Below are 24,659 nucleotides of genomic sequence, written 5' to 3'. Positions count from 1 at the left end.
TCTCGACAGGGGGGTGGTAGCATGGGATGACCAGTACGATACCCAAAACCCAAGGTAAGAGTTACATGGTAACAGGGCGGAAACTCCGTGTCTTGGTTCTAGTTAAGGCGATGCTCACATCCTACAGGAACTTCACTTCAACTAAGAAATCTACCATTCTGGCTCTGCTTAGCTGCATGATAGTGCTCAGGTTCGCAGTCCCGCCTAGATGCTGAAGTGTATAAAACAAACAGCTGATGCCATGTTTTTGATAGTTTCTTGACGTCCTCAATCATCGCACCAGCTGCTTCAAGCATTGACTCTGAGTTTCATAATGATTCATCTACAGTGTCTTCAATGGTTACAACTATCTACGTCTTTGGCTACCTTGTGAGTATAAGCAACTACAATCACAACTCCGATATTACAATGCACGTACTCATCAGCCCTTCTTCAAGGTCGGACCTCTTCTTCTTTCACCGCTCAGCGAATTCTACGGTCGACGCCCAGTATTCTACTACGCCAACATTTTCTACACGCTCACCCACGTCGGCAGCGCCCTGTCCCCTAACATCGGGTGCCTCCTCGCCTTCCGCACAATTTCAGGCTTCGGCGCCTCAGCATGCTTTTCCGTCGCAGGCGGAATGCTAGCAGACCTCTACGATGTCCACCAACGCGGCGTACCAAACGCAGTCATCACGACGGGCTCTCTCTTCGGACCCGTGCTCGGGCCTTTGTTTGGGGGCATCATCACGCAACGCGCAGGCTGGCGCTGGATCTTCTGGACGCTTCTCATCGCATCGGCCATGGTGACGGTTCTCATGAACGTCTTCACGCCAGAGACGAATGCGCACATCATCCTGCGTCGGAAGGCATTGCGGATTGGAAAGGAGACAGGGAGGACGGACTTGCTGAGCTTCTACGACAACCAGGTCGGGACCTCGTCCAAGAAGAATCCTCAGACACTGGGCCAAGCACTCCGCCGCCCCTGGAAGATGCTATTCCGCTCACCTCTGGTCCCGGTGTTTTGCATCATGACGGGCTTCATCTCAGCTCTCTTATACATCCTCCTCACGTCCACGTCCTCTTTTTTCCAGGAAGTCTACGGCTGGCCCCTCGAGACAGCTGGACTCGCCTACCTGGGCCTCGGCTTCGGAAGTCTAGTCGGTCTCCTCCTCTTCGCCAAAACCTCCGACCTCATCGCCGCACAGATCGCAAAGAAGAATGGCGGCCTGTACCAGCCAGAGATAAGACTGGTTACCGCCTTCATTCCAGCCCTGTTCATCCCCGTCACGTTCTTTTGGTACGGCTGGTCAACGTATTCGAGGACGCATTGGATCGTCCCCTTGATCAGTTTGGCGCCGTTTGGCTTTGCTCAGGTTGGGATCAACGCCTCTTCTCAGGCTTACTTGATTGACGCCTCTGGCCCTTATGCATCCTCTTCGTACGCCTGCGTTACGTCGGCTCGCTGTCTCATCGGTGGATTTCTTCCTCTGGTTGGGCCTACTCTATACAGAAACCTCGGCCTAGGATGGGGCAATTCGGTGCTTGGCTTTGTCAGTTTGGCCATGGTTCCGATCCCTCTTCTGTTGAATCGATACGGGCAAAGACTCAGAGAGAGGAACCCTCTGAACACTGTATAGAGGGACAGGGCGGCACGTCGCCGCACAAGGCTTTATCGTGGCCTAGCCAGGTCTTTACTGTCACACAAGGGCATTGACACGAAGCTAGGCTGAAGCTGCGACGCCACACATGGAAGCTTTATTTCTGTTCTAGGACTCGGTTCTATGATCTTTTCTCGGTCCAGTGTCTACTTCGCCAACTCGGCTTCAATAGCGGCAAACATGAAAGACCCGCTACCACGGTGATCGTTCTCGACGATAGGGATGCTGGTGTAATACTAGAAAATCCAATTAGCAAAGCAACTCTCGAGATGGGGGTTCTGCGTGATAACAACAGCGACTTACCTCGAAACTCGCGTTCGAGTTCAGACTCCCAACCTGAACAGTCCCCGTGAAGCTGACAAGCCCATTCTTGTCATCCCGAATAAAGTCCCTCACAAGCGCCTTGTACGCCTTGAGCCCGACATCCTTGTACTTGGTCTCGAGGAACCCATCCCGAACACCACGCAGCAGTCCGTACGCAAACATGGCCGCGGCGCTCGACTCGAGATAGTTGCCCTTGCGCGTCTGGTACCCCTCGTTCATGATGAGCCACCATCCTCCCGACGCATCCTGGCTCCTCGCCAGCCCGTCCGCAAGTGTGACAAAGTACTTCTGCAGCCGCGCGTATCCCGGAAGGTTCTTGGGATAGACCTGCAGCGTATCAATGAGCGCCATGAAGTACCAGCCGACGGCACGGTTCCACACCAACGGGCTCGCTCCCGTCACGGGATCCGCCCAAACGGCGTCCTTTGCCTCGTCGTACCCGTGCACGAGCAAGTTTGTCGTGTGGTTCCGGGTATGCTCCTCAATCAGATCAAACTGCAGCGCAATCTCCCCCCACGCCGTGGTATTCCCCTTCTCAAACAGCGATACATACGTCGCGTAAAACGAATCGGCCATGTAAATCCCATCCAACCACATCTGATCCTCGTAGATCGGCGCGCGGTGCCAGAACCCACCGCTAGGCGTCCTTGGCCACCGGTTCAGCTGCTGCCGCAGCCCATCTGCCGCGATCTTGTACTTCGCTCCCGCCGTGGTGTTGCGTTGGTAGAACCAGAGGAGGTTATTGCCGATGCGGATGTCGTCGAGGGAGTACCACTCCGGGTCCCAGCCGTCGAGGACACCGGCGTCGGAGACGAGGGAGGAGACGGCGGTCTCGGCGGCGCGGAGGAGGGTCGCGTTGTTGGCGGCGGCGGCGGCGCGGGCGATGCCTTCGTAGAGGACGGCTGGGCCGTAGCCTGCGTCGATGGGGGCTTTGCGGGCGACGAAGGAGGAGGCGAGCCAGGTCGAGTACGGGCGGGAGGGGGTCTGGGCTAGGGCGAGGGTACCCGCGAGGGCTAAGAGGGAAGCGGAGGCGCGCATCTTGGGTGCTAGGGAGGATGAGAGGAGTTCGAAAGAAGCCCAGGGAGTCTAGCAGTGAACCTCCAATGTACGAGATGAACACTGGGTGGGAGGACCAGATGTGTTGGAATCACTACCATGGACTTGCTCTCCTATATACCTCTTCGTAACGCCATACCCATCACCCATCCTTGTCCGCTGCCCGCAACGTACAACCGCACCATGGACAAATTCTAGAGGCCTTCATGACGACTTCAGTCGTCCCCCAATCTCCGGTGCGCCGATAAACATCCGCAGTGCATGACACATGCAAGCAACTGCGCCTCGACAACGTCCAATTGAGCGCTCTAGTTGGCCAGAGAAAGACCCTGCCTGAATTCAGGACCCAAAAACACCTCTCAGTGGAGGAATTTCGCAAGACCTGTTGGTGGAATCAGCGAGGGGGGTTAAAGAGGAGGGCAGCTCGATGATGCACTGCATCATGCACCGCCAAGGCGGAAAAATATAACGACGTTGCAATGGACTTCTTTGAGCAATGATGGTCGTCCCCATTCCCCATCGAAGCGGTTCCCCAGCCGGGGGAGCGTGGGGAGGCAAAGGCCTAGGTCACGTTTCCGGTTGATCGCATCTCGCCCCGGTCAGCGACAATTCTCGGGGCATCTGCCCTCGAACGCCCAGCATGGGCTCGCTCGCCAAGCCTCCGAATGTCACCAAACCGGCCAGGGCCACAGAATTAAGGGGAAGGCCGGCACCATGTGACGGGCGGCGAATTCGATCACGGCCCCGGGTGGTCGCTTAACAACGGAGCTGAAGACCGCAAGCTAAACTAAATCCCCGGAGCCGTTGAGAGGCGGGAGGAGAGGATCAGATAAGGGAGTCGCGGCGGGGTAATCGAAACACCGCAATTCCTCCACGGGAACCCGGCGCCCGCGGCATCCAGAGTGGGTCCAACTCAGCACCACTTCCACTCCGTAGGCTCCAACCCTCCGGGCGGTAGTGGGGCCCCGTGTCCTCCATACCCCGTCCGCCCCGCCCGCCGCAAACACTCGGATCAAACGGCACCGCCATGTAGCCATCACTCCCGCCCCGAGAACAAGCCCTCCAAGAGCTAGGCTGGCACGGTTGGGGGGGTGTGGAGGAACGGGAACGCGAATCGAAGACTGTCATTTTCCGCTGTCACGGTCGCTTTCCTTACGTCTGGGACAGGACGCTGCAAAATGCTGACCTTGCATGCCCCCCAGAATCTTATTTCAACACCCAGACCTCTGGGAACTCCTCTCCTCCCCTTGAAGTCTGTTAAATCTACCACATGGCAGTCCGAGCTTTGTGGGATTTAGGGTTTTTCGGTTACTTTGTTAGTACTACCTGCTTATTCCTACATCAAACCAATATCCCCTCTCTTAACCTCGCTTTCCTAGGCCGAAAACCGCCTCCCATGCTCCCTAGGAGAACATCGTCTCAAGTCTGAACGGGAGGAATAAGACGACGACGACCACCACCACCCAGACGAATTACTGAAACTTCGAACCCAGCCACATGTCTAAATCCGACCGGCGTATCGGCATGACATCGACATACACGCCGAAATAAGGTTCTTGCCGCCCACGGAAACAAAAAGCGTCGTTAAACGTTCGCTCGGTCATCGTATCCGTGCGAACCACCCTGTCAAAGCGACAAACATTCAAGACCAACAAAAAAAGACCGAGCAACTTAATGGGAAACGTCTTAAACGTCTTTCACTGCCGGCTTGGCAAGGCAAAGACCTCGGCAATCTAAAGCACAATAATCTTTCCTGAGGCTAGCCACAATACCGTCATATGGAAAAGGGTACTGCCGAATCAACAACATCAAAGGAGAGAAGTGGGCTTTTTATAAGGTGATTCCATTATATGAGCTTATGTTTTTGCTCTTGTGTTCGTAAGCTTAACATCGTCCCAAGCGAACAAGTTATCCACGCTGTCTGAACGGGGATTGGTTTCGCATTGTTGCGTTAAAAAGAGAAAATAAAAAGAGCCCACGGAACTCCGCCACTTGAACCCAAAATGCTCGCCACATCATGCGAGAACATGTACTATTCGCACACATGCCTCCAATAATCGGCATCTCTTTTGTTCTCTCAACGCAAATGTAACGCATGAAGAATGTAATCCAAGCCATGGGCGCATTACAACCCCCCAAAAAGAGTTTCTAACCCATCCCTTCCCCCATCAAAAGCATAATGCGCCGTTTGCAAAACAGAAAGATCGGCATTAAAATTTCGTAGCTTTTTAGATCTCATCAAGAACCGTGCTGGGCTTCCACTCATTGGTATCAATCGTCGCCTCGGGATCGGTCCAGTTGACTGGCTTGTGGATGCGCAGCATGCGGAGGAAGTAGTCCTCGACGACGAGCAGGTTAAGCAGCACGCCGTTGCAGTTCCAGGCGAGACCGCAGACAATGGCACCGGCTACGGCGTCGAGGACAAAGTGGTTGGCGGTCGCGACGATGGCGGTGAGGATCAGGGCCGGGTAGGCCATGCCGACGGCGACGATGGCGAAGCGCTTCCAGGGGCGCGAGCGGATCGACGGGAGAGGCAGGGTCGCGACGGTGAGGCCGATGAGGAGGGAGTAGCCGAAGTGCAGGGAGGGCATGGCGGCTGTTGTTCCGTTTTGTCAGTGAGGAATCCAATGTAGGGGGGCTGCAAACGCGATTTGGAGGTCCAAAACTCACCATACTGGTTGCAAAACTTGTTCGTCGTCCAGACGCTGCTCTCGCCGGTAGAGCTATGCACGGTATCCACAAACCCAAAGCTCTTAGCCTCACCGGCATCGGGGCCGTTGTAGTTGGGATCGCTCAAGAGACGGGGAGGCATGCAGGGCCAGAGGGTGAAGACGACGAAAGCCAGCAGATTGCAGGTGGCCATGGTGCGGCGGCGGGCCTCGTACAAGGCGGGGCCGGCCGAGTTCCAGCGAATGTTCTCGTTGCCGCCGAGCTTGGCGGAGACGGCGCGGCGCTTGCGGGTGGTGGTGATGAAGTAGAGGATGACGAGGAAGAGGATGGTGCCCGGGATGTGGATGAAGGAGTAGATGCGGTTGATCCAGTGCATCACGGTGGGCATCTGTAAAAAGTACTGCTGAACGGGGACCTCGATGAAGACATGGAGGCGCTGCTCGAGGTGGATGAGCTGGAGTGCGTGCCTGCGCGCCACGTCGACGGTTCCCTCATTGAGGGTGAGCGCGGTGAAGGCGCGGCCGACCTGGTACACCTATAGTTTTGATGGTGTTAGAATGGTCCAAATATAATTACTGGAAGGGCGGCCATCAGGAGTTTTCCCACTTACCCAGTAAATCAGGGCCCAGTACCATGCCTCGACCAAGAAGGGGAACTTGCGGAGGACTCGGCTGAGGAGTCTGTCCTTGTAGACTCTGGTGTTTGGTGTCGTGATGATGCGCTGGTATCCAAAAAACTTGATCCTGCGAGAGCGTCGCGGGGGCTCTTCTTGCGGTGTCAACGTTGATGATGAGCTCCAGGCGCCGAGGGAGAGGAGGGACTCTTCAGAGTCCGGGGTCGAGTTGCCGGAACGGCGCTCGTCAGATCGCTTGTGCTCGGCATCATCGAGGCCGGCTCCCTTCCATCCCAGGTTATCGTAGGCGTTGGTGTCGCCAATGTTGCGGTTGAACCACGTTCCTCCAAACAAAAGGGTGATGACCACCAAGGGCTCTGCCACGGCACCGATACCCATATTTCCTTTTGTGTCTTTCTTCCTTGCCTCGTGTGACTGACTGACTGACTGACTGATGACGGAATAAACAGCCGACGATGGAGACGGCGATTAGTGAGAGAGGTATGAGGAGACTGGAGAAACTTGGCTACTCCAGTTGTGACTGCTGCCGTGTGGTATTTGAGGGCGCGGGAGGTTCGGCAAGGGCCACAGGTCCCGAAGGCTGGATGCGTGCGGGTGGGATGGATCTGACGGACTCAGTCCACCGGTGTGTGCTGGGTCAAGGTCCAATGAGAGAGGCGACCGGAAGGTCGGGGATGTGAGTTTAAGATTGTCCGTGTCAAAGGGGCCAAGTTTGAATGTCTCCTGAACTACCGGGGATTTCCTGATGAAGATCTAAATTGAGTAGTGTACGGAGTATGGATAAGTGAGCAGAGGAGCAGTAGTCAAGATTAAGAAGGAGGTAGAGCTGTCGAGCGGGAAGGTCGAAAGGCAAACAACAAACGGGGGAGCTCGAGGTAGCGACGTTCATCACGCAGCATGGATCAGATGGATCTGTTAATAATCCCGTAATAGAACATGGACTTTCGGCACACTTTGAGCAGAAAGCCCAGGCTCGGCACAACCCACCAAGCTGGACCTTGACCGACCGTATACAGAGTTACCGGGTTGGTGGCCTTTGCACTTTGCGTAAAGGTAAGGTAGCGAATCCAGCGGCCCATGCCATGCTTTGCGCATCCTCCCAGGCTGTCTTCGCCCTCCTCGTTCTTGCTCGCAAAGTTCGCACTCCCACCACCCGCCACAGTCCACATCAGCGGGCTCCGCATGGCTCCGAGGTGCTGGGGAGGAAAGTGAGGAACTCAAGGTCAAGCCGCGCACCGCATGTCGAATTCGAACCCACCCTGGTCCCTCTCGCAATGGCCCCAAAGTGGATTGTGGATGGTGGGAAAGGCTCTGCTGCCCGTGACCAACCCTGTCCATGACACGGAATTCCGATCTGTAGCCAATAGCGGGTTGTGGGCTGTTGGGGCGGGCGGGCTGGGATCCCTGACGTGGACAAATCGCCCGCCAAGTGCCGCGAGCGCCAAGGGTTACATCTTCCTTTTTGTGTGCTGCGTCTTTCTTTGGCCCTGTGTGAGATGAGAGAGCTTCTGCTTGGCTTGGTTGGTGTGTGGGCGCACCCGGGAATCCAATTCGCACCCAGAGAATGTCCTTTCAGACTCTAGCTTGGGTGTGTTGTCGGTCGCCAACAGCATGGGATGAGACAAGAGCGAGGCCTGTGGACTCGGGAGGGAGCAGCAGAGTGAGAGAGAAAGATAGAAGACAACAGACGAAATGTCGCGTGCTCCCTCCAAGTTGTTGGCAGCTCACCGTTGCGGTGCGGTTATGCTTTTAGCTCTGCATGTTCCGAGGTTGGCTACCTGACGTAGGTAGTTTGGTCTGTCAAGCACGTCCAACCGCGAAACAAAGTCTCTTTCTTCCTGCGCTTCAACCGTTCCGTCATGCTTCGAAGCCCAGGTCCGTTCTCTAGTACTCTCCCTTGTGTTCCCCCTCGGTGCTCTCTAGCTTCTCTGGAGGTTCGCTGTGGTTTCACGCCTTTGCGGCTTTGCCTCGACTTCGTACCTACTTTGTATGTACTCCCTTCAGGGGGAACATGTTCTCCGACGTCCGCTTAGGAAACGCGGCTCTGTTATCAATCAGGCGCGCGTCCGCTAGAGGGAAGGTGGGCGTCGGGGAGGGATCGAAGATGACGGAGGGCATGCGACGAGGCACACGACACCGTAAGCTGACAGCCGACCAATCAGACAGGGGATCGGGCGACATGGTGGAGTGGTCTGCATCCGCGACATCCGACAGAACCGTCTTGTCCTTCTTGAGTTCGTGGAGACGGGTCCGTTCACAGTCCACCGCTTGCAGGCATTTTCCTCCCTCGTGTTCAACGGCGGGAAAAGAAAGACAAAAACCCAGCACAGAGGTCGCAAATTTTGTCGATTACCGGTACGGATGCTGTGTATCAATACGCCGTAGAGATCCCCCTTGTCATGGAAATTGGCTCTTCTGCTGCGTGCCGCCGCTAGAATTCCGCTCCGCTCCCATGGTGGATGACCCTGCCCCCTCAGGGGCTTGCGTGTTGGGGTTTCCATTTCCTAGGTATTCTTGGGAGACGTTCATTACCGGACTCGTTTGACAAACACGCGACCTCCACCATGGCTGAATTTGCTGAATTTGCAGGTTGCGTATGCCTTTTCGTACGTCTCCGCACCCTAAGATAAGGAACGTCTTGCATGTCACCAAGTCGCCAGCACTGTCGAGCAAGCGCTTGAGAGACTAGCTGGCAGATCACAGATGGACACAAAAGCGGTGGATGGGTGACACAGGTGGTGACAGAACTGTTGGCCGAATCCCAATCCTTCTCCCCCACGCTTCCCACACTTCCAACGGGATGTCGGCGTCCAAGGAGAGGCCGCCGCCATGCTCAGTCTGCCTTAGACCAGTGATGAAAATTCTCGACAACCCGACTTTAATTTCAATGGTCGGTGGCATGCTTCTGCGGGAGGGTGGCTTCATTGATGATGGGAGGGGCCGGCGCACCCGCCCTTCAATGCGAGCTGGACAAATTGTCTTGGCATACATCATCAAAGTCCGCCATCGCCGACCCCGTGGTCGGGCCATCCTTTGCTCGGCGATTTCCTAGCGAGACTGACAAGGGAAGGGAAAAAAGCTTTGTGATGGTTGATAAGGTCGTACTGCCTCGCTGACCTTGGTCGCCTAGCAAAGCTTCTTTGTACTAAGGCAGATATCTCTAGCCGGGGCTTTTCGTGACATCTGAGCAGTTGACGCCAATGATGGTGTTTATCAACCTCCCCGAACAAAACGTTATTCAACTTACCCCAAGTCTCGGTGCAAAACATCAGCCAACGTCGTTCGGCGACTTCACCTAGTCCGGATTGGGCACGTTCACGCTGTTTTGTCATTTCCGCGTTTATGCGATGAACCCGGCCATCCCGCGTATTGCTTCTATCCCGTACGGATACTCGTTCAGCCCTGCAGATCGTCACCGGATGCTACCGAAGGCCACAGTTCGCGACGTCTGCTGGGCGGGTACCGAACCACCAGCAAGCCAGCATGGTGTTTGAAATTTCGACTGTTGGACCGTCGGCGAAATGCCCAATCCCGGCCGGCTCTTGCGGGCACTTGCCATCCAGCTATACCCGTTCAGGAATCCTGGGAGGTCGGAGAGCTTGCCCGCTCCGTTCCGCCCCCTCCGGATTGTTGAACCCTCGACACATTGACCCGGCATCGGTAACTAAAACTCCCGTTCCTCGGCGCCGACTTGCGTAAAAAGATTTCCATGCCGACTCCGTCCGGCCGAGGACTCAGGACGTGTGCCACTTGTGCAGAGCAGCACAGCAACATCCGAACGACTTCTGTGGCGCTTCACTGCTGGACTTGTACCGAAGTAATTGGGACGGAACATTCTGTAAGTGCTTTGGCGCCGCATTACACCAGCGAACAGCACTGCTGGTCATGGAGATGCGAAACGACCGGACCTTCAGCATCTGACATGTGACGCTTGGTGGTCCCGGTGGATCAGGTCGAACATCTCCCGGCAGGTGTGAGAATCGATGGTAACAGAGAGTCTGACAACCCAGCCCATGCGGATGAAATAGTTTTTCGTCCCCGTCAGAGAAGGTGACGAATCGCGGAAGTATAGATAAGTTGCGGAAATTCGTTGATAGTTTAGCCGTCTCTCCTTTATGTTCTGTCCTAAGCAGTCTGTTGGAGTCACGTCGAGATTTCCGCTCTGGCTGGTCCAGCAGTCCCTTGCGCCGCAGATATCTGATCGAGGCAACCTTTGCGGCCTCAACGGACCACAGGGGAAGAACCGACCATCAACAGAATGTCTGTCTCGCACGATGGGCTATTCGTCCTTTGAGAAGGGAGTCTTCATTGTCAGCTCGTCGGCTGAAACAATGAACTTTCATTCCGGGCACCACGAATGCGTAGTCCATGTCTGTTGACTACCATGTTTGGTGCCCAAGACGACCGTCCAGTCATATTGTTATCGCTGGAGGAGGGATCAGCGAACCTAAAACGACAGTGAAAGAGCTTTTGGTATCACCGGAAGTAGCATCTGGCAGGCTGAACTATTGTCCACATCGTCACAACTTCATGAGGGTGAACGCGTAGGCCGTGACCGAGTCTATGTGGATCTCAACAAGTCGAAGAAAGACTTAAAACGTTCGGGAATCCGCACCTCAATGATCGCCATCTGAGCAGATCTTACAATTGCAAGCCTTAGAGTTCAGAACCTCTGCGATTGACCTTGCCGGCCGGTCCTGCCATCTCTACAGGCAATTTACCCACCATCTCGTATTGGATCGTGTTATTCGGCTTAGAACCACCATACTGAGTTGAGCACGAGCTTGGTGCATAGCCCGAGTATCGCGTTGTCCTGTGATTTGCTTGAAGTCAGATTACGTCAAGATCGATCTTTTGCACCCCAAAAGCCGGAAAGAACCACCACGAGGCCGAAAACCCGATATCATGTATGTATGTTAATGAGACGATCACGAGACCATCAACTGGATTTCGGAGAAGATGATCAATACCATCTCATAGTGTCCCGGATTTGTCGATATTGGGCTGGCAGTGATCCATCACACAGCGGCGCAGATTGTCTGAACAGTCTCTTGCTTTGAAATGCTCGACCGGAAGGCGCTGCTCTGGTCAAGTCGCGAACAGATACATATCCGAGCCCAAGATGACCGACACAGGCTGTGAAAAGGTTCGAAACCATTATGCAGGTACGGAGTAGATACTTAAAACGGTCTTCGATTGCATCATCTAGTGACCAGAGTGTTAAGTTCGACCATGGGTTCCGCTCGCCAGCTCTTTACTCTCACAGCCAGGTGTTGTAGTCGATAACTTCGCATGTTGTAAAGGCATGCATCCACCGGCTTCGATGATGTTGAGGATCAGAGCTGAGCGAACTAATGAATCGACTGAACGCGCGGCCCCGCCACTATGTGGCTCGATATGGCACTCCCAGGGGATCCATTGAGAACTCTGATCACCCATATATTAGCAGGCAGCGTTGTCGTGCCGTTCCTGGGCGAGTTACAAGTAACTAATGGAGCAATCGATAGTGTGACATCCCCATGTCGATCTGTTGAAGAAGACTGCCCCAGGGATATCATGTCAAGAGACTCGAGACACAAACGTCCGGTATCGTCAGCGCCACGTGTTCGGCTCGAGCCGAGAGTGGCTTGAGAGGCATCGACTGATATCAGACCGCACTTGGGTTCGCCGGGCGATCGGAAATGCCGTCCCCTTGCTCTCATGTTGATGGAAAACGGTCTACTATGAGAACGATGATGACTATTGGTGCAGCCTCGGTATATGCGATGAATGTACATCTTAGCTGGGTGGGAAGTGTCCGAGAGCCGCCAGAGATATTGGATAGCTTGCTCCAGAAGGGAGTAGAGGCTCTAGTCTTGATCCCGATCGGTGATGGTAGGGTGGGTCCGGAATCTGTCTCATTTCGGCGCTCCGGGCGGAAGGCCTGAACGCTCCAGCTTTTCAGCCACATCCGGGGCTATCGGCGGCAGACGTCGTGGCTTTCATCCGTGCCATCAATAGCGCGACTGCGTTGTACATCCTTAGGATGTCTGCGCTTTGAACGACTCTGATCTTGCGCGGGCGTCGAAGTGAATTCTAGCATCGATTGCTACGTTGCGTGTGGACTCCCAGAGCATGTTCGTGGGTAAAGAGTTGATGTAGATCTGGAGCGAATTTGGCACCGCCGAGAAGCATGGGGTCCGGGAAGAGAGAAAGAAAGATGGCACCTGTTTGGGCATCAGTACTGCTGAAGAATGGAATGGGGAAGATGCTTCCTCCTGATGGTAAAAGCAACATATCTGGATAAGGCACAAAGTGCTTGCATGCCTCTACTCCTTAGCACACAATCAGACGCAAATGGTGTATCTAAGAGGGCCCGAGCGTGACACCATGGTCAGTCGTTGGGTAGGATTTGTGGATGGAACTCTCGAAGATGTCGGTGTCTCGAAATGAGTGGTCAATGGAGACGCAAACACTTTGCGCTGGCGCGTGCGAGATGACACTTGGGGGCCAAGGCGTGGGGGCATGAGCCAGACGGGGCAACGCCGCCATGGAAATCAAGTCTGACAAGGAGAAGAGGCTGAAGTTGGAGCTTTTTGATGGAAGAGGGAAAATCCCATTCACGATGCATGAGGCAGTTGATTAATTACATAAGGCGAGGAACCTTGAGAGGTGCGTTGCGTGGTGTTCATCTGATGACAAAGTGAGGCGCGGGTGCGGCCAGAGCAGGCGCCTGCAGTTCGAGGACGGCATGAAATGCAGGAACCAACCTGCGGTCGAAGGCAGGAGGGACATGGTCGAGGCCACAATGCGCAAGAGGAAAGACGATGAGTTGGTCGCGGGAAGGAGGGGCTCCGGGGACTTCAGATGCGGTACGTACACAAAGACACGCACAAAAAGCTGAAAGCCAGGCTTCTTCGAGTCTAGCGCAGACGCAAGTCGGCGCCCGGACTATAGAATGGCACGGCCGCGACCAACCACAAGCTTTTTCTGATAATTGAATGGATCCACCTGTTTGATAGTTTGAGAAAACAGAGGAGAGATACTTCCGCGATCTTGTACCGGTATGCGTCTCTTACTCAGGATAGATACATGAGAATGTTCCTGCGCCACTAACCTTGAGTTGCGGACTGGCATCTTCCCAAACGGGGTAAGAGACAATGAAATGCATTGCATCACAAGCCACGACCGAGTCGATGGGCGGGCACAACAATCGCTCGGCCGGTCCCTGAAAAACCCGTCAGCTAAGATGCTGAAAGAAATCGAAAGAGGATGAGAAAGAGAGGCAACGGCCTTGTTTTCTCGGCGTTGTTTAGCGGCCAAGCGTGATGAGATGAAAGTGGTAGCTGCTGCCCAGGACAACGGACGGGCGTTGAGGGCTGCAGCGGTCACATGTAAAGGTACATGATGCACTGACTATCTTACTACTGCTACTGCTACCTTACTGCTGAGGTACTTCCACCATGGCATAGGTACTCGATAAGGGAGGCAGGCGGCAGAACAGAATGGTAGAATGAGGCCATGCGATCATATGTCTCTCAGTCTTTGTCTGTGCTCATGTTGTTGTTTTCTTTTCCACCCTCAGCTGAGGTTTAAATAGGGTCCAGGGTCCAAGACATGGAGGCTGCGTCCATTGTGGCATAGGTAAAGGTTGGGCGGATTGAGTTAATTGAACGACGGGAGTTTCTCAGGCGTTCGGGTGTCGCTTCTGCTCGAACCGGTTTGAGACGAGATGGGACATACCCTGCTTGAGATTGGAATGCTTTGAATAGAATTGAAATGACAGTTGCTTCCAAAAAGAGATTCCAATCGAGTCGCTGAGCCTCCGCTCTTGACTCGATGGGAACCCCAGTCGCAGCGATCGCAATCCTCTTCTTCCGGTCTGGTCTTTGTCTAATGATCTTTGGTCTTGGCTTTATTGAAGGCAAACCACGCGAGGTGCTCTTGCGGGATGGTCCCGATGGGGTCGCATGGGGACGTCATGTCATTGAATGAAATGAAACATGTTTTGTGCCTGTACTTCGTAGTTTGGGTCGCGACAATGAGAAGACATCGGACTTTCCGTGCTTGTCTCGAAGATGAATTGGTATTTGCATCAATTAATGCCACTTTGGAATGACTAAGGTAATGGCCGTATGAATACTTAAGTAATGTATATACGTATACTACGAAAGTAATTGATTCTATTCATGCGAGTGTATCCGTACTGCGGTGTATATGCTACGTACAGCCTCGGATTATTTCATTGCATTCCTTCCTGATTCCACAGTCGTTCCTCCCCCCGTTCCAGGTCCCCTCTTGATTGATGAGTGAGCCGTGCACACCCTGAGTGACCCACCACACCTCGTGCTCTTCGAGCCTCATCTGGCCAATCAGACTGCAGTCCAGCCTCAGCCCAGCCCAAGTCAATTCTCCCCAATGCTCTCCACCAGCCACTCACAGCAAGGCTCAGGCACATACTCCGTGCAGGCACACACAACAATTGGGAGGTGCCTTCCCTTTCCTGGCTGTCCCTGCTGTGTGCTTCAGGGGCTCTTGCTTTCCGTTGGTCTGGGCTTGTGGTATGTACCTTACTGCTCAATGCACCACACACGGCTGCGCGTCCCAATGCTCAATCTTCATTGTTCGTTGTCGCTCATGCCAGGAAATTCTTCACATCTAAACGTAGCCCAGCGTAGGTAGTCAAGGACCGTTTGGTGTCTCTCATGACTTTTTTTTTCTCACCTCTTCCCCCTTCCCGCCATCTGCCAATTCCTCCCTTGATTCATCTGTCTGTCCGTCTGCCCAAAGCAGCAGTAGTCAGCCGTTGAACCCGCCATCCGCCGCCCTGATCTGATACATGACCATCACAGAGGGAATAACCAGGGAACATACCGCTTGGGTCCCCCGAACCACGATACGACCCTTGAACGACTTTGTCGCTTTCTTTTCGCCTTTTGCCTGCAATCATATTCATTGTTGATACCCCGTCCCTTATCCCCCAGTCCAACCACCCAACCCACCGACCCCCTCCTCCTCTGCCGACCCTCTTCTGCTCTCCTACCTTGGGCCGGCCGAATTTCCCTGCGAGAAAAATTACGGATACCCATTTGCTCCATTCGCCTTCACACGAACGCCAGACTCGAGATAGAAGCCACATACTGTAGTCGCCGTTGCATCGTACTGCAAGACTGCAAGCAACACATCACCGCCGCCCTTGTCGTCCCAACTCAAGCAACGCCAAACGCCGAGCCCATCGATCCATTTGCGCCATTTCACTCATTCACCCTCTTCCTCGCCTACGTTGCTTGCCCCCACGCAACCACTTCTTCGAATTGCTGAACCAAGACTACACGAACCCGGCCCGTGTCGATTGTTCCTGATGAAGCGATAGCCGATCGTCTCCACGAGGCCACCTCACCACCAGAAACAGCCCTGCCAGGGTCCCACAGGTTCGCAATCGATCACCATCCTCCCGTATCCTTTGCCTTGCGTTCTGGGCCCCGTGCTAAGCTGTATTTGTTACAGGTTCATCGGTTTTCGTCTCCATCGTCCTTCGTTCCTCCACATACCGACCACATCTTTGCGCACGTCGTCGACGAACCGAGCCTTCAATGCCCTGGCAGCCTCTTCCTCGCATTGCCTTCGCCGTTGCGACATTTCCTTTTGCCGCCTCGGGCCCGGCCGATCTCCCTCTCGAACTCGGCGATGAGCTCTACATCATTGAAGAAACCCCGGATGGCAACTGGTTGCGTGGCTACTTGGTAGCCCCACCCAGTCTGCTGGCCGGACTGACGTCCGTAAAGGGCCAAACACTCGAAGCCCGCGTTTTCAGTGGCATCTTTCCCCGAAGTTGCGTCGAGGTTCGCGAGGTTTTGGGTGAATCTGACGACACGGAGGACCTAGACGATGCTACAAGCGACGATGCTGCTGCCGCTGGCGATGTTCAACTCGGTAGCGACTCGGGAAAGAGCGGGTTGACGCCGACAGCTACCGAGAAACCCAAACTGAAAGACGGTCACAAATCTCTAGGAAGCTCACGAGGGTCCAAAGGCTCCAGAATCGAGATCAAGGGTCGCAAACCGCTTGGGGAACTACCCAACGGCACTCAGGGTCGACTTTCCATCCCCGTCAAGCGCGATCCTGACGCCCCACGGCCGGCCGCCCCCGTACCGATGCTCAAGATTGGCGACGAAACCCCAACATCAGCAGCTGAACCGCTTATTGATGAAATTGCCAGCTGTCTCCGAGAGTGGCATTCGACCAATCTACATGGCCTACTCCTATCTCGCCAATACCCTCGCTTGGAGAAGCTATCGCAGTTGATCCAGACGCTCAACCTTAGCCGACAACAGTTCCTCCATAACGTCCTCACACGACACGAATATGACAAGTTGCGCGAAAAGACAGTCTGGGACCTGGTGCGGGTGAACAAGCTATGTGGAGGGGAGGTCATTGTTCGAGACCCCGCAGACCGGGGACGAGTATTGACGGGCGATGACTCGGTAGTCGACATTACGAAGTTGCAGTCCGTCATGAGCGTTCTGGATGAGCCACCGGTGCCCACTGTAGAACCGACGGCCCTGCACCACCTGCTCGTTGACGTGAAGGGATTTGCCGGCGCATCGGCCGAGGAGACATCACTGGTAGTCTATCTCGTAGCAAAGCCGGTGGGAGGGCAGGCCGCCGCTCTCACCGAATGCTTCATCATTGACATACCACCCGGGGGAACGATAGGAAGTCTGGCGAAATCGGGCCAAACTAGAACAATATTCGCCGATCTTTCAGCACAAGACATTGGCGACGTTGCATCGGCGGAAACCGAGCTATACCTCGTCGTCAAGGTGCGTTCGAGTCAGCAAGTTATTCCCAGCGGGAAGCCGGACTCTCGTTCTGGCGTCAAGTCACAGGGTGGAGGATATTCCAAAGATCCCTCAAAGCCACCTTCTGCGAGTGGCAACAAACCTTCTAGAAGAAGTCTGATGTGGGGGTCCAAGAGTGGTCGCTCAGCCTTTTCCAGAGGGAATGCCACACCCAAGCTCGATTCATTAACAGAACAGCCCGAGGGTCGCCCCCCGACACAGGACGAGAGCCAAGACAGCGCCGCACCTCCCAGCACTGCCGGCTCCAGACAGCGTGGCTCATTTGATGGCGGCTCTGGTTTCCACATGGCCGAACGGACGGTGGGAATTGGTGTCCTGAAACTCAATGCGGTCATGAAGCAGGACGAAGATGTGGAACAGGTCGTGAGCATTTGGTCGCCATCACCAACACTACCGACAGAGAAGCAGGGTCTCCACGAGGAGTGGGATACCCTTATCCGGGACCTCATGGACAGCAAGAGTGGGCATTACGAAAAGTCACGCCGAACTGAGCGAGTCCAGGTGCATCTCAAGTCCTTCAATCACCCGGATGTGGATGCGCTGGTCAAGATAACGCCAACTTTGTTGGCTGGCATTCGCAAAACAAACAAGATGGGCTTCTCTGGCGCGCCTACAAAAGCTAGATCGGACATTTATGTTACTCTCGATACTGCTGCGCTCTCCAAGCAAAATTTGTTGTCCAGATATGCAGGCAACCCCGCCACACTCTCTGGGAGTGTACACGGGAATAACCTACAGGTTACACTCGAGGTACGGAGAACAGGCGGGGAGAAGATTCCGAACTGCATCTTTTCTTCGTCCAACACCGAAGGAATTACCACGTGGAAATCTGTGGCTGTTGAGAGGGGGGAGCACTGGAGCCAGACCGTCCGACTTGCTGTTCCACCAGAAGATGTCTTCACTTCGCACATAGTCATGTTCTTATCCGACATGCCGAATGCGCCGTTCGCGGTTGCCCACATGCCACTGTGGAACCAAGAGGCTTTTGTCCGAGACGGAGCACATGCCCTGCTGTTATACAAGACGGATGAGTTTACCTCGACGGCTCAAGCTGGCCCGACCGGCAAAGGGGGTTATCTATCACTGCAATGGAGTGCTAGAGGAAACGACGAACACTCTTCCGAGGTAACGGGTCCTCTTGCGCTCCTCCGAGTCGACACATACCTATGCAGCACACGATTTTCCCAAGATCGCATCGTCTTGGGCCTGCTCAAGTGGAAAGAAGCTGCCAAGGAGGATATCCCGATGTTACTGAAGCATCTGATCTTCGTTCCCGAAATCGAGGTTGTCAAGCTCCTTAGCGACGTTCTTGATGGTCTCTTTGGCGTCCTGGTGGAACACTCGGGCAATGACGAATACGAAGACCTTGTATTCACTGCACTGGTTAGAGTCCTGGGCATTGTGCATGACAGACGTTTCAATCTCGGCCCGCTCGTCGACCACTATGCGGAAAACCGCTTCAACTACCCGTTCGCCACGGCCTGTCTGGTGAGATCGTTCACTCGCCTGCTGGAGAAGCCTACCGAGGCCCAGACCTCGAGGAAGCTCCGCTCCACTTTCAAGGTCGTGCGACACATCCTCAAGTTCATCACCCACGCTCGAGGCCAGCAAAAGGCCAAGGAAGCCGGAATAGGCATCACGACTTCGCACTCCGCTCCTGGTTTCACTCGGGAATTGAGGAACATCTTCAAAGCTCTCGATTCCATGATGCGCAGCAATGCACCTGTCCTTGTTGGCAGTCAGACGTTAGCTGTTCAACATTTTCACACTTGGTTGCCAGAGCTGACTGGACTCCTGACGACTGAGGAGATTTTGCACATTGCTATCGATTTCCTCGACTCGTGTTCGCTTGTTAAGGGCAAGCTGGTCCTGTACAAGCTTGTGCTCATCATCAACTACTCCAAGCTGGATATCTTCTCGCACCCGGAACAAAAGTCAGCTCTCACGGCCAATACCGTCCGATGGATCGCGCCGCACTGGGGTCATAATGAGGACGTCACTGATTCATGGAAGGAGCAAGTTCGTCTTTGTTGCTCAATCCTTGCCGGTCAGATCGACAACCTCGGCCCTGAGATCCCCGACTACCTACCAAAGATCATCGATACATACCTCTCTATTGTGGCCACTTCGAGCAAGCCTCGCAGCCGTCTTTCACTTCTTTTCCCTACTTCATACCCCTTTCCCTCCAAGCCTATCGCGGAGGAGTCTACTTTTGACGAAGCGTTGGTTGAGCTTTCTGCAATTTTATCGGCAGTTTCGAATTCCCCGAGCGGCATGCAGCTGGAACTAACAGAAGGAGACCTGACCGCCCTCCTCGAGAACACCCTTCGCGTACATATGAGCATCTTGATGGGTGAGGCATTCCCGCACGAGTGGCTGAGTGTCTACATATATCACCACAAATCCACAATGAGAACCTTGCAGTACTTGTCCAGCATACTGCTCGAGTCCTTCCTCCCCCATCCCGACGAAGCCGAAAACTTCAATACGGAACTTTGGAAAATGTTCTTCACGACGATGCTGAAGCTTGTTGGGAGCCCATCTCTGGCCCTGGAGACCTTCCCTGAACAGAAGCGGAGAGCAGTCTGGAAGATCGCTGGCGACGTGCGAGAACATGGCGCTGAACTGCTCAGACGGACTTGGGAGGCCATTGGTTGGGAGACGAGTAGTGACGAGCGTGCACGATATGGCCTATCCAAGATGGGTGGCTACCAGGTTCAATACGTCCCTACTCTTGTTGGCCCCATCGTCGAGCTTTGTCTTAGTGTCCACGAAGGTTTGCGACGCATGGCCGTCGAGGTGTTGCAGACAATGATTGTCAGCGAATGGACCCTGAGCGAAGACTTGTCCGTCATCCAGACCGAGATGATTGACTGCCTGGACCACTACTTCAAGTCCAAGCCCCTGACGGAAAGCATACTGCAGAAGCTGTTCGTTAACGAGGTCCTGGAGAGATTCGCGCCGCTGTCGAGCGTTCCCGACGAGCCCCTCTACGCCGGTATCCGTGATCTGATGGCGACTGTCGACGAGTTCCTGGATCTTCTCGTTGCCGTACACAGCAGCGATAACACGAGCGAAGCATCCCACCTGATCAACCGGTTACGCCTGATGGAGTTCCTCCGCGACATGCAGAAGGAGGAAATCTTCATCAGATACGTCCATCAGTTGGCCATTCTTCAGGGCGAGGCGAGGAACCACTGCGAAGCTGGTTTGGCCCTCCGTTTGCACGCCGACCTTTACGACTGGGACCCTACGAAGCAAGTAACTGCTCTGGATGACCCGGAATTCCCCATCCAAACCTCATTCGAGCGCAAGGAACGCATCTACTTCGACATGATCAAGCACTTCGAGGAGGGTGAGGCCTGGACTAGCGCTTTGGCTGCCTACCAGGAACTCCGAATGCAGTACGAGAGCAACGTATTCGACTTTGCCAAACTGGCCAGAACCGAGCGAGCCATTGCCACTATTTACGAAACTATTTCCAAAAGCGACAAGCTGGTGCCCAAGTATTTCAAAGTGGTATACAAAGGACTGGGCTTCCCCTCTAGCCTCCGTGACAAGGAGTTTGTGTACGAAGGCTCGCCGACCGAGCGCGCCTCTGCCTTCACCGATCGTATGCAGGAGCAGTACCCGTCCGCTCAGATCGTCACCGGTGGCGATGTCGACGATGTTGAAGGCCAATTCTTGGTCGTTTCTGCCATCACACCGCACCGCGATCTGTCACACCAAGTATTCCAGCGCGCTCGCGTTGCCCAAGTAATCCGCGATTACCTGGTATCCGCCCACCCTCAGAGCTTCTCGGTGTCTTCTAAGCGCAGCACATCTGGCCCTGTTCAGGAACACTTTGCGGAGAAGATGGTATTCACCACTGCCGACCCATTCCCGACAATTCTTCGTCGCAGCGAAATCGTGCATACCGAGGAGATCAAACTCAGTGCCCGCCAGACCGGCTTAGAGCGGATTGTAAGGAAGACGCAGGAAATGACAGTGATCGAGAAGCGGATTACCGAGGGCGACGAAGAGAATGCACAGCTGCTCGTCGACGCAGTAAGTGTGTCGGTCAACCCAGATTCGGAAAATAGCGTGGCATGTTATCGCCAATTACTGCCATCCCGTGCAGAACCCGAGGATGACGAGCACGATGTGCTCGAAGAAGAAGAAGAGGTTGAACCTGAGCTTGACCCCGAAGACAACGCGATTAAGATGGCCCTCGTAGACCATGCGATCATGATCAAGCGGTGCCTCGCAACCTTTTCTAGAAGTACCAACGAAATCCTCAATGAAAGGCACGAGGAACTTCAACGATGTCAGTCTTTCTTCCTCCTGCTCAAGACCTCCTGCCTAATCGCCCCATGCTAATACGTTACAGACTTCGAAAGCACATTTGCGCCTGAGATTGCCCTCTTCGCTCCTCAGCAGCCATCGAGGGAGTCTGCCAATGCTTCACCGACATACAGACGGTCGTCGCCATCCACCGAACAAGTATCGCCTCAACCGCAGAGCATTGCTGGTGCCATGACGAACGGAGTCGCTGTGGAAGAAGTGTCAACGGTCCAGCCAGTTGCCATCCGCCAAGGGCGTGGCACACGTCTGAGCTTCTTGGGAGGCCGTAAGAAGGAATCTCCAGTATTGCAACAGACCAACAGCGACCCTCAAACGACACCAGAAGCTGAGGACACTGTTAGCCACCGCAGCCGAAGCTTCAGCAAGACACAGGACAACGTGACCATCACAAGCAACGCCAACCGTCGCAGCAGCTTCTTCCGAGCTCCGTCCAGCGACATACCGCGGATTCTAGGCAGTAACGATGCCACCAGCGAATGGATCACGGACTCGGGCGGACGGCGCAGTTCAGACGCAGGAACGAACTTGACAGAGAAGGAGCGGGAGTACAAGGACGAACGGCCCGTGGACGCACTTGGCATCGTCAAACGTGGAAGCGTCAGAAAGAGGCTCAGCATGTTGAAACTTGGTAAGAAGTCTGCTAAGGGTAACGGTACCATGGTCAGCGTGCACGAGGAGTAGGACTTCACGGCAGCAGCCGAGCAGCTTGGTTACATGAACAAGACGACGGGTGAATGGCAATATCCGGTCTCATAATGATGGCACAAGTGTAGGGGAGGGAGCGTCTGCTTGGTTCCCAGGGGCAGGTCCAAGGCCGTCACGGGGTGCTTCTCCGTGATTCCATTCAAGATGTCTATACTTTTTTTCACTGGCTTTTTGCGATTTGTACAGACGGGGAACGGTTGGCGGGATGGTGTTCTGGATATGTATCTGTAGGATCCCCCCTCATCTGCAAGGCGACACAGCGCCGCAGATGCACCTCATTTTTTTCAGGTTCTGGTTGTGAATAATACCTGGTTTCACACCAAGTGTGTGTAAAAACACAAAATACTCTGGACAACAAATATGCGTCTTACTGTGGTGTGCCCAATACCACGGATTCTCATCTCTAGCATTTATCCTGGTGATCTATGGTCTATATCATCGCGACTAACCCAAATACGCAACAGCATGTGTTTCCATATGAGATTCGGCAGCGCCAACCCACGCATTCCAGTTATTCATTCCTCCATGATGGCACTCGGTTGTAATGGGCCGCCCCTGCACCTGAGCCGCAACATCCCCGCCGCGGTGCACAGTCACGACAACCTCGCCCGTCCGGCCATTAAACGGTGCACTACCGTGATACACGCCCACGCCACCACGCGCAGGGGTTCCATCATCCTCGTCCCAATGAGCCTCCTCGGCGACGCCGCCCACGCTCACGGTAACCTGCGCGGGGCCCGTCAGCAGCGCCGAGAAGACGATTTTGTCCTCCATGATCTCGGACGGGTGGAAGAGCTCCTGGCCGTGGGAGGCGGTGTTGCCCGTCGTGCCGCCGGCGTCGCCTGCGTGGGCCGGGTGGAGGCGGTACCAGGTTACGAGACCCTCGCGGCGGACGGTGGCGGTGCCGTATTTGTAGAGGTCGATGAGGAAGGGGAGGAGGAGGCGCCAGCCGTCGTGGGGCATGTCGCGGACGTAGTTGAAGGGGGCTTGGCCGTATTCGAAGGCGCCGAACTGTTTTTCGTGGAGGGGGCCTATGTAGTGCGATTCTCCAAAGTCGTTCCAGGTGAGCTGTTGCGTTTGTGGTCAATATCGCGCTCCTGAAAGGTGGGTGGGTTTCGTATGTGTGAACTCACGATCTGCACGTACTCGGGCCTCATGGCCAAGATCTCGTTCCACCGATCGCTCCACAGGTCATCACCCTTCCAGGCCCAGTTCTTGTTCCAGGTGGGCAGGTTGGTGTAGAACCAGGGGGAGACGGCGACCATGTAAGGGCGGTGCGGGCCGAGGGCGTGGCGGTACGATGCGTCGAGGCCCTCGTCCATCTTGCGCGCGTTGCCGTGGGGCCAGGCGGCCCAGCTGAAGAGGCCGTCGGTGACGCCCGTCTTGAGGGCGTTGTCGGCGCCGATGGAGGAGAAGGAGGGGATGAAGAAGCAGTTCGTCGCGGCCTTGATCTCGTGCCAGTCGGCTGCGTTGCCGACGCCTTCAAAGGTCGAGACGAGGGGTCGGTGACCGCGTTTGAAGTAGGCTGGTGAGGGGCCAAACTTTTGGGGCGATTAGTATCTCAGACTTTGAGTAAAGGGCAGGACATTGAGACCTACTCTGCTGACGATTTCGATGACGCGCTCCTTGGGCCATGCTCCTGCTCCTTCGTAGTCGAAGGATAAGAGGAGCTTGAAGCCCGTCTGCTCGGCGGCGGCGAAGACGTCGGGGAGCTTGACGATGGCTTCCTCGTGGATGCCAAAGTTTAGGACGAAGGCGTCAATGTGCGCTTGCTGGGCGAGGCCGATGTCGACTTTGTACTCGTCCTCGGTGTACTCGCAGGTATTGCTCAGCTGGTGATGTGTGTCAGTTTCACATTTGCATCTCATTGTGTGGTGTTGAGGAGGCCTCCTTGGGGATGTCACGAACCATGAAATGAGCGAATACCGCTCGCTCGAACCCCTGATGCGGCGGTTGAGGGGGGTAGTACTGCTGTTGATGCTGCGGCGGCTGCTGCTGCTGCTGTTGAGGCTCATCGTCGCCGGTGATGGAGGCGATTTCGGCCTCGATCTTTTGCTTTGCTTCCCTGAAGAATTTCCTCATGGTTGTGTGTCTCGCGGTTTTGGTGTTTTGGGGAGAGTGAGTTAAGTCCCCACGTCAAACTCACTCACTTTCAGGAGTGACGCGTGCGCCCGCTGCATCTACGGATACAAGAGCTCCAGTTAAATGACACGTATGGTGGGATGGCGAAAGCTTTCAGACTTGGCGAACGATAGTAGTCCATCTGCTGCCCCATTACTGCGTAGCCGAGGGCTTAGCAGCATCCCGAGTTATCCGGACGATTGATCTTGGGGGTTGGCTGCATTTGGGTGAGGTTATCGGCGGTCTTTCTTTCGACGTTGAACGAAGGTGTTGTGCAACTATCATGTGCCGCTGCGATGTTATACTGCAGGTTATTAGCTA

General features: G+C 54.7%; 5 protein-coding genes across 5 annotated transcripts; 2 read left to right on the top strand and 3 right to left on the bottom strand.

The window, feature by feature from the left end:
* Window positions 1-336: 336 nt before the first annotated feature.
* On the top strand, window positions 337-1,622 carry HER10_EVM0005220 (major facilitator superfamily transporter; the record flags this gene model as incomplete). Its single annotated transcript, XM_035474842.1, has 2 exons — window positions 337-369; window positions 426-1,622. The coding sequence occupies 2 exons, from the start codon at window positions 337-339 to the stop codon at window positions 1,620-1,622; spliced, it is 1,230 nt and encodes a 409-aa protein (XP_035329315.1).
* Window positions 1,623-1,789: 167 nt separating this feature from the next.
* On the bottom strand, window positions 1,790-3,247 carry HER10_EVM0005295 (cell wall glycosyl hydrolase YteR; the record flags this gene model as incomplete). Its single annotated transcript, XM_035474917.1, has 4 exons — window positions 2,517-3,247; window positions 2,247-2,462; window positions 1,947-2,168; window positions 1,790-1,879 (listed from the first exon to the last, which is right to left on the bottom strand). Exons 1-4 carry the CDS (start codon window positions 3,003-3,005, stop codon window positions 1,790-1,792), a joined length of 1,017 nt encoding a protein of 338 aa, XP_035329324.1. The 5' UTR covers window positions 3,006-3,247.
* A 1,452-nt stretch (window positions 3,248-4,699) lies between these two features.
* Window positions 4,700-8,207, bottom strand: HER10_EVM0006491 (uncharacterized protein). Its single transcript, XM_035476074.1, has 3 exons — window positions 6,304-8,207; window positions 5,694-6,228; window positions 4,700-5,619 (listed from the first exon to the last, which is right to left on the bottom strand). Exons 1-3 carry the CDS (start codon window positions 6,703-6,705, stop codon window positions 5,252-5,254), a joined length of 1,305 nt encoding a protein of 434 aa, XP_035329482.1. The 5' UTR covers window positions 6,706-8,207; the 3' UTR covers window positions 4,700-5,251.
* Window positions 8,208-14,951: 6,744 nt separating this feature from the next.
* HER10_EVM0005108 (SH3 domain-containing protein) lies at window positions 14,952-22,471 on the top strand. The gene is made up of 2 exons (XM_035474733.1): window positions 14,952-21,474; window positions 21,538-22,471. The coding sequence occupies exons 1-2, from the start codon at window positions 15,900-15,902 to the stop codon at window positions 22,191-22,193; spliced, it is 6,231 nt and encodes a 2,076-aa protein (XP_035329301.1). The 5' UTR covers window positions 14,952-15,899; the 3' UTR covers window positions 22,194-22,471.
* Window positions 22,472-22,633: 162 nt separating this feature from the next.
* On the bottom strand, window positions 22,634-24,659 carry HER10_EVM0010443 (glycosyl hydrolase family 71). Its single transcript, XM_035479903.1, has 4 exons — window positions 24,126-24,659; window positions 23,816-24,049; window positions 23,351-23,758; window positions 22,634-23,285 (listed from the first exon to the last, which is right to left on the bottom strand). Exons 1-4 carry the CDS (start codon window positions 24,297-24,299, stop codon window positions 22,662-22,664), a joined length of 1,440 nt encoding a protein of 479 aa, XP_035329988.1. The 5' UTR covers window positions 24,300-24,659; the 3' UTR covers window positions 22,634-22,661.

Source organism: Colletotrichum scovillei, assembly GCF_011075155.1.
Source record: "Colletotrichum scovillei strain TJNH1 chromosome Unknown Contig00009, whole genome shotgun sequence".
NCBI classification, from domain to species: Eukaryota; Fungi; Ascomycota; class Sordariomycetes; order Glomerellales; family Glomerellaceae; genus Colletotrichum; species Colletotrichum scovillei.
This window is presented reverse-complemented; position numbering and strand designations above follow the sequence as displayed.

Excerpts from the sequence above, each read along its gene's own strand:
- HER10_EVM0006491 (XM_035476074.1), bottom strand. The coding sequence starts at position 6,705 with ATGGGTATCGGTGCCGTGGCAGAGCCCTTGGTGGTCATCACCCTTTTG. Across the intron at positions 6,229-6,303 it reads ACTGGGCCCTGATTTACTGG|GTGTACCAGGTCGGCCGCGC; the intron begins GTAAGTGGGAAA and ends TCAAAACTATAG. Across the intron at positions 5,620-5,693 it reads CAAGTTTTGCAACCAGTATG|CCGCCATGCCCTCCCTGCAC; the intron begins GTGAGTTTTGGA and ends ACGGAACAACAG.
- HER10_EVM0005108 (XM_035474733.1), top strand. The coding sequence starts at position 15,900 with ATGCCCTGGCAGCCTCTTCCTCGCATTGCCTTCGCCGTTGCGACATTT. Across the intron at positions 21,475-21,537 it reads GCACGAGGAACTTCAACGAT|ACTTCGAAAGCACATTTGCG; the intron begins GTCAGTCTTTCT and ends AATACGTTACAG.
- HER10_EVM0010443 (XM_035479903.1), bottom strand. The coding sequence starts at position 24,299 with ATGAGGAAATTCTTCAGGGAAGCAAAGCAAAAGATCGAGGCCGAAATC. Across the intron at positions 23,759-23,815 it reads TCATCGAAATCGTCAGCAGA|TTTGGCCCCTCACCAGCCTA; the intron begins GTAGGTCTCAAT and ends TCGCCCCAAAAG. Across the intron at positions 23,286-23,350 it reads GGCCCGAGTACGTGCAGATC|CTCACCTGGAACGACTTTGG; the intron begins GTGAGTTCACAC and ends CAAACGCAACAG.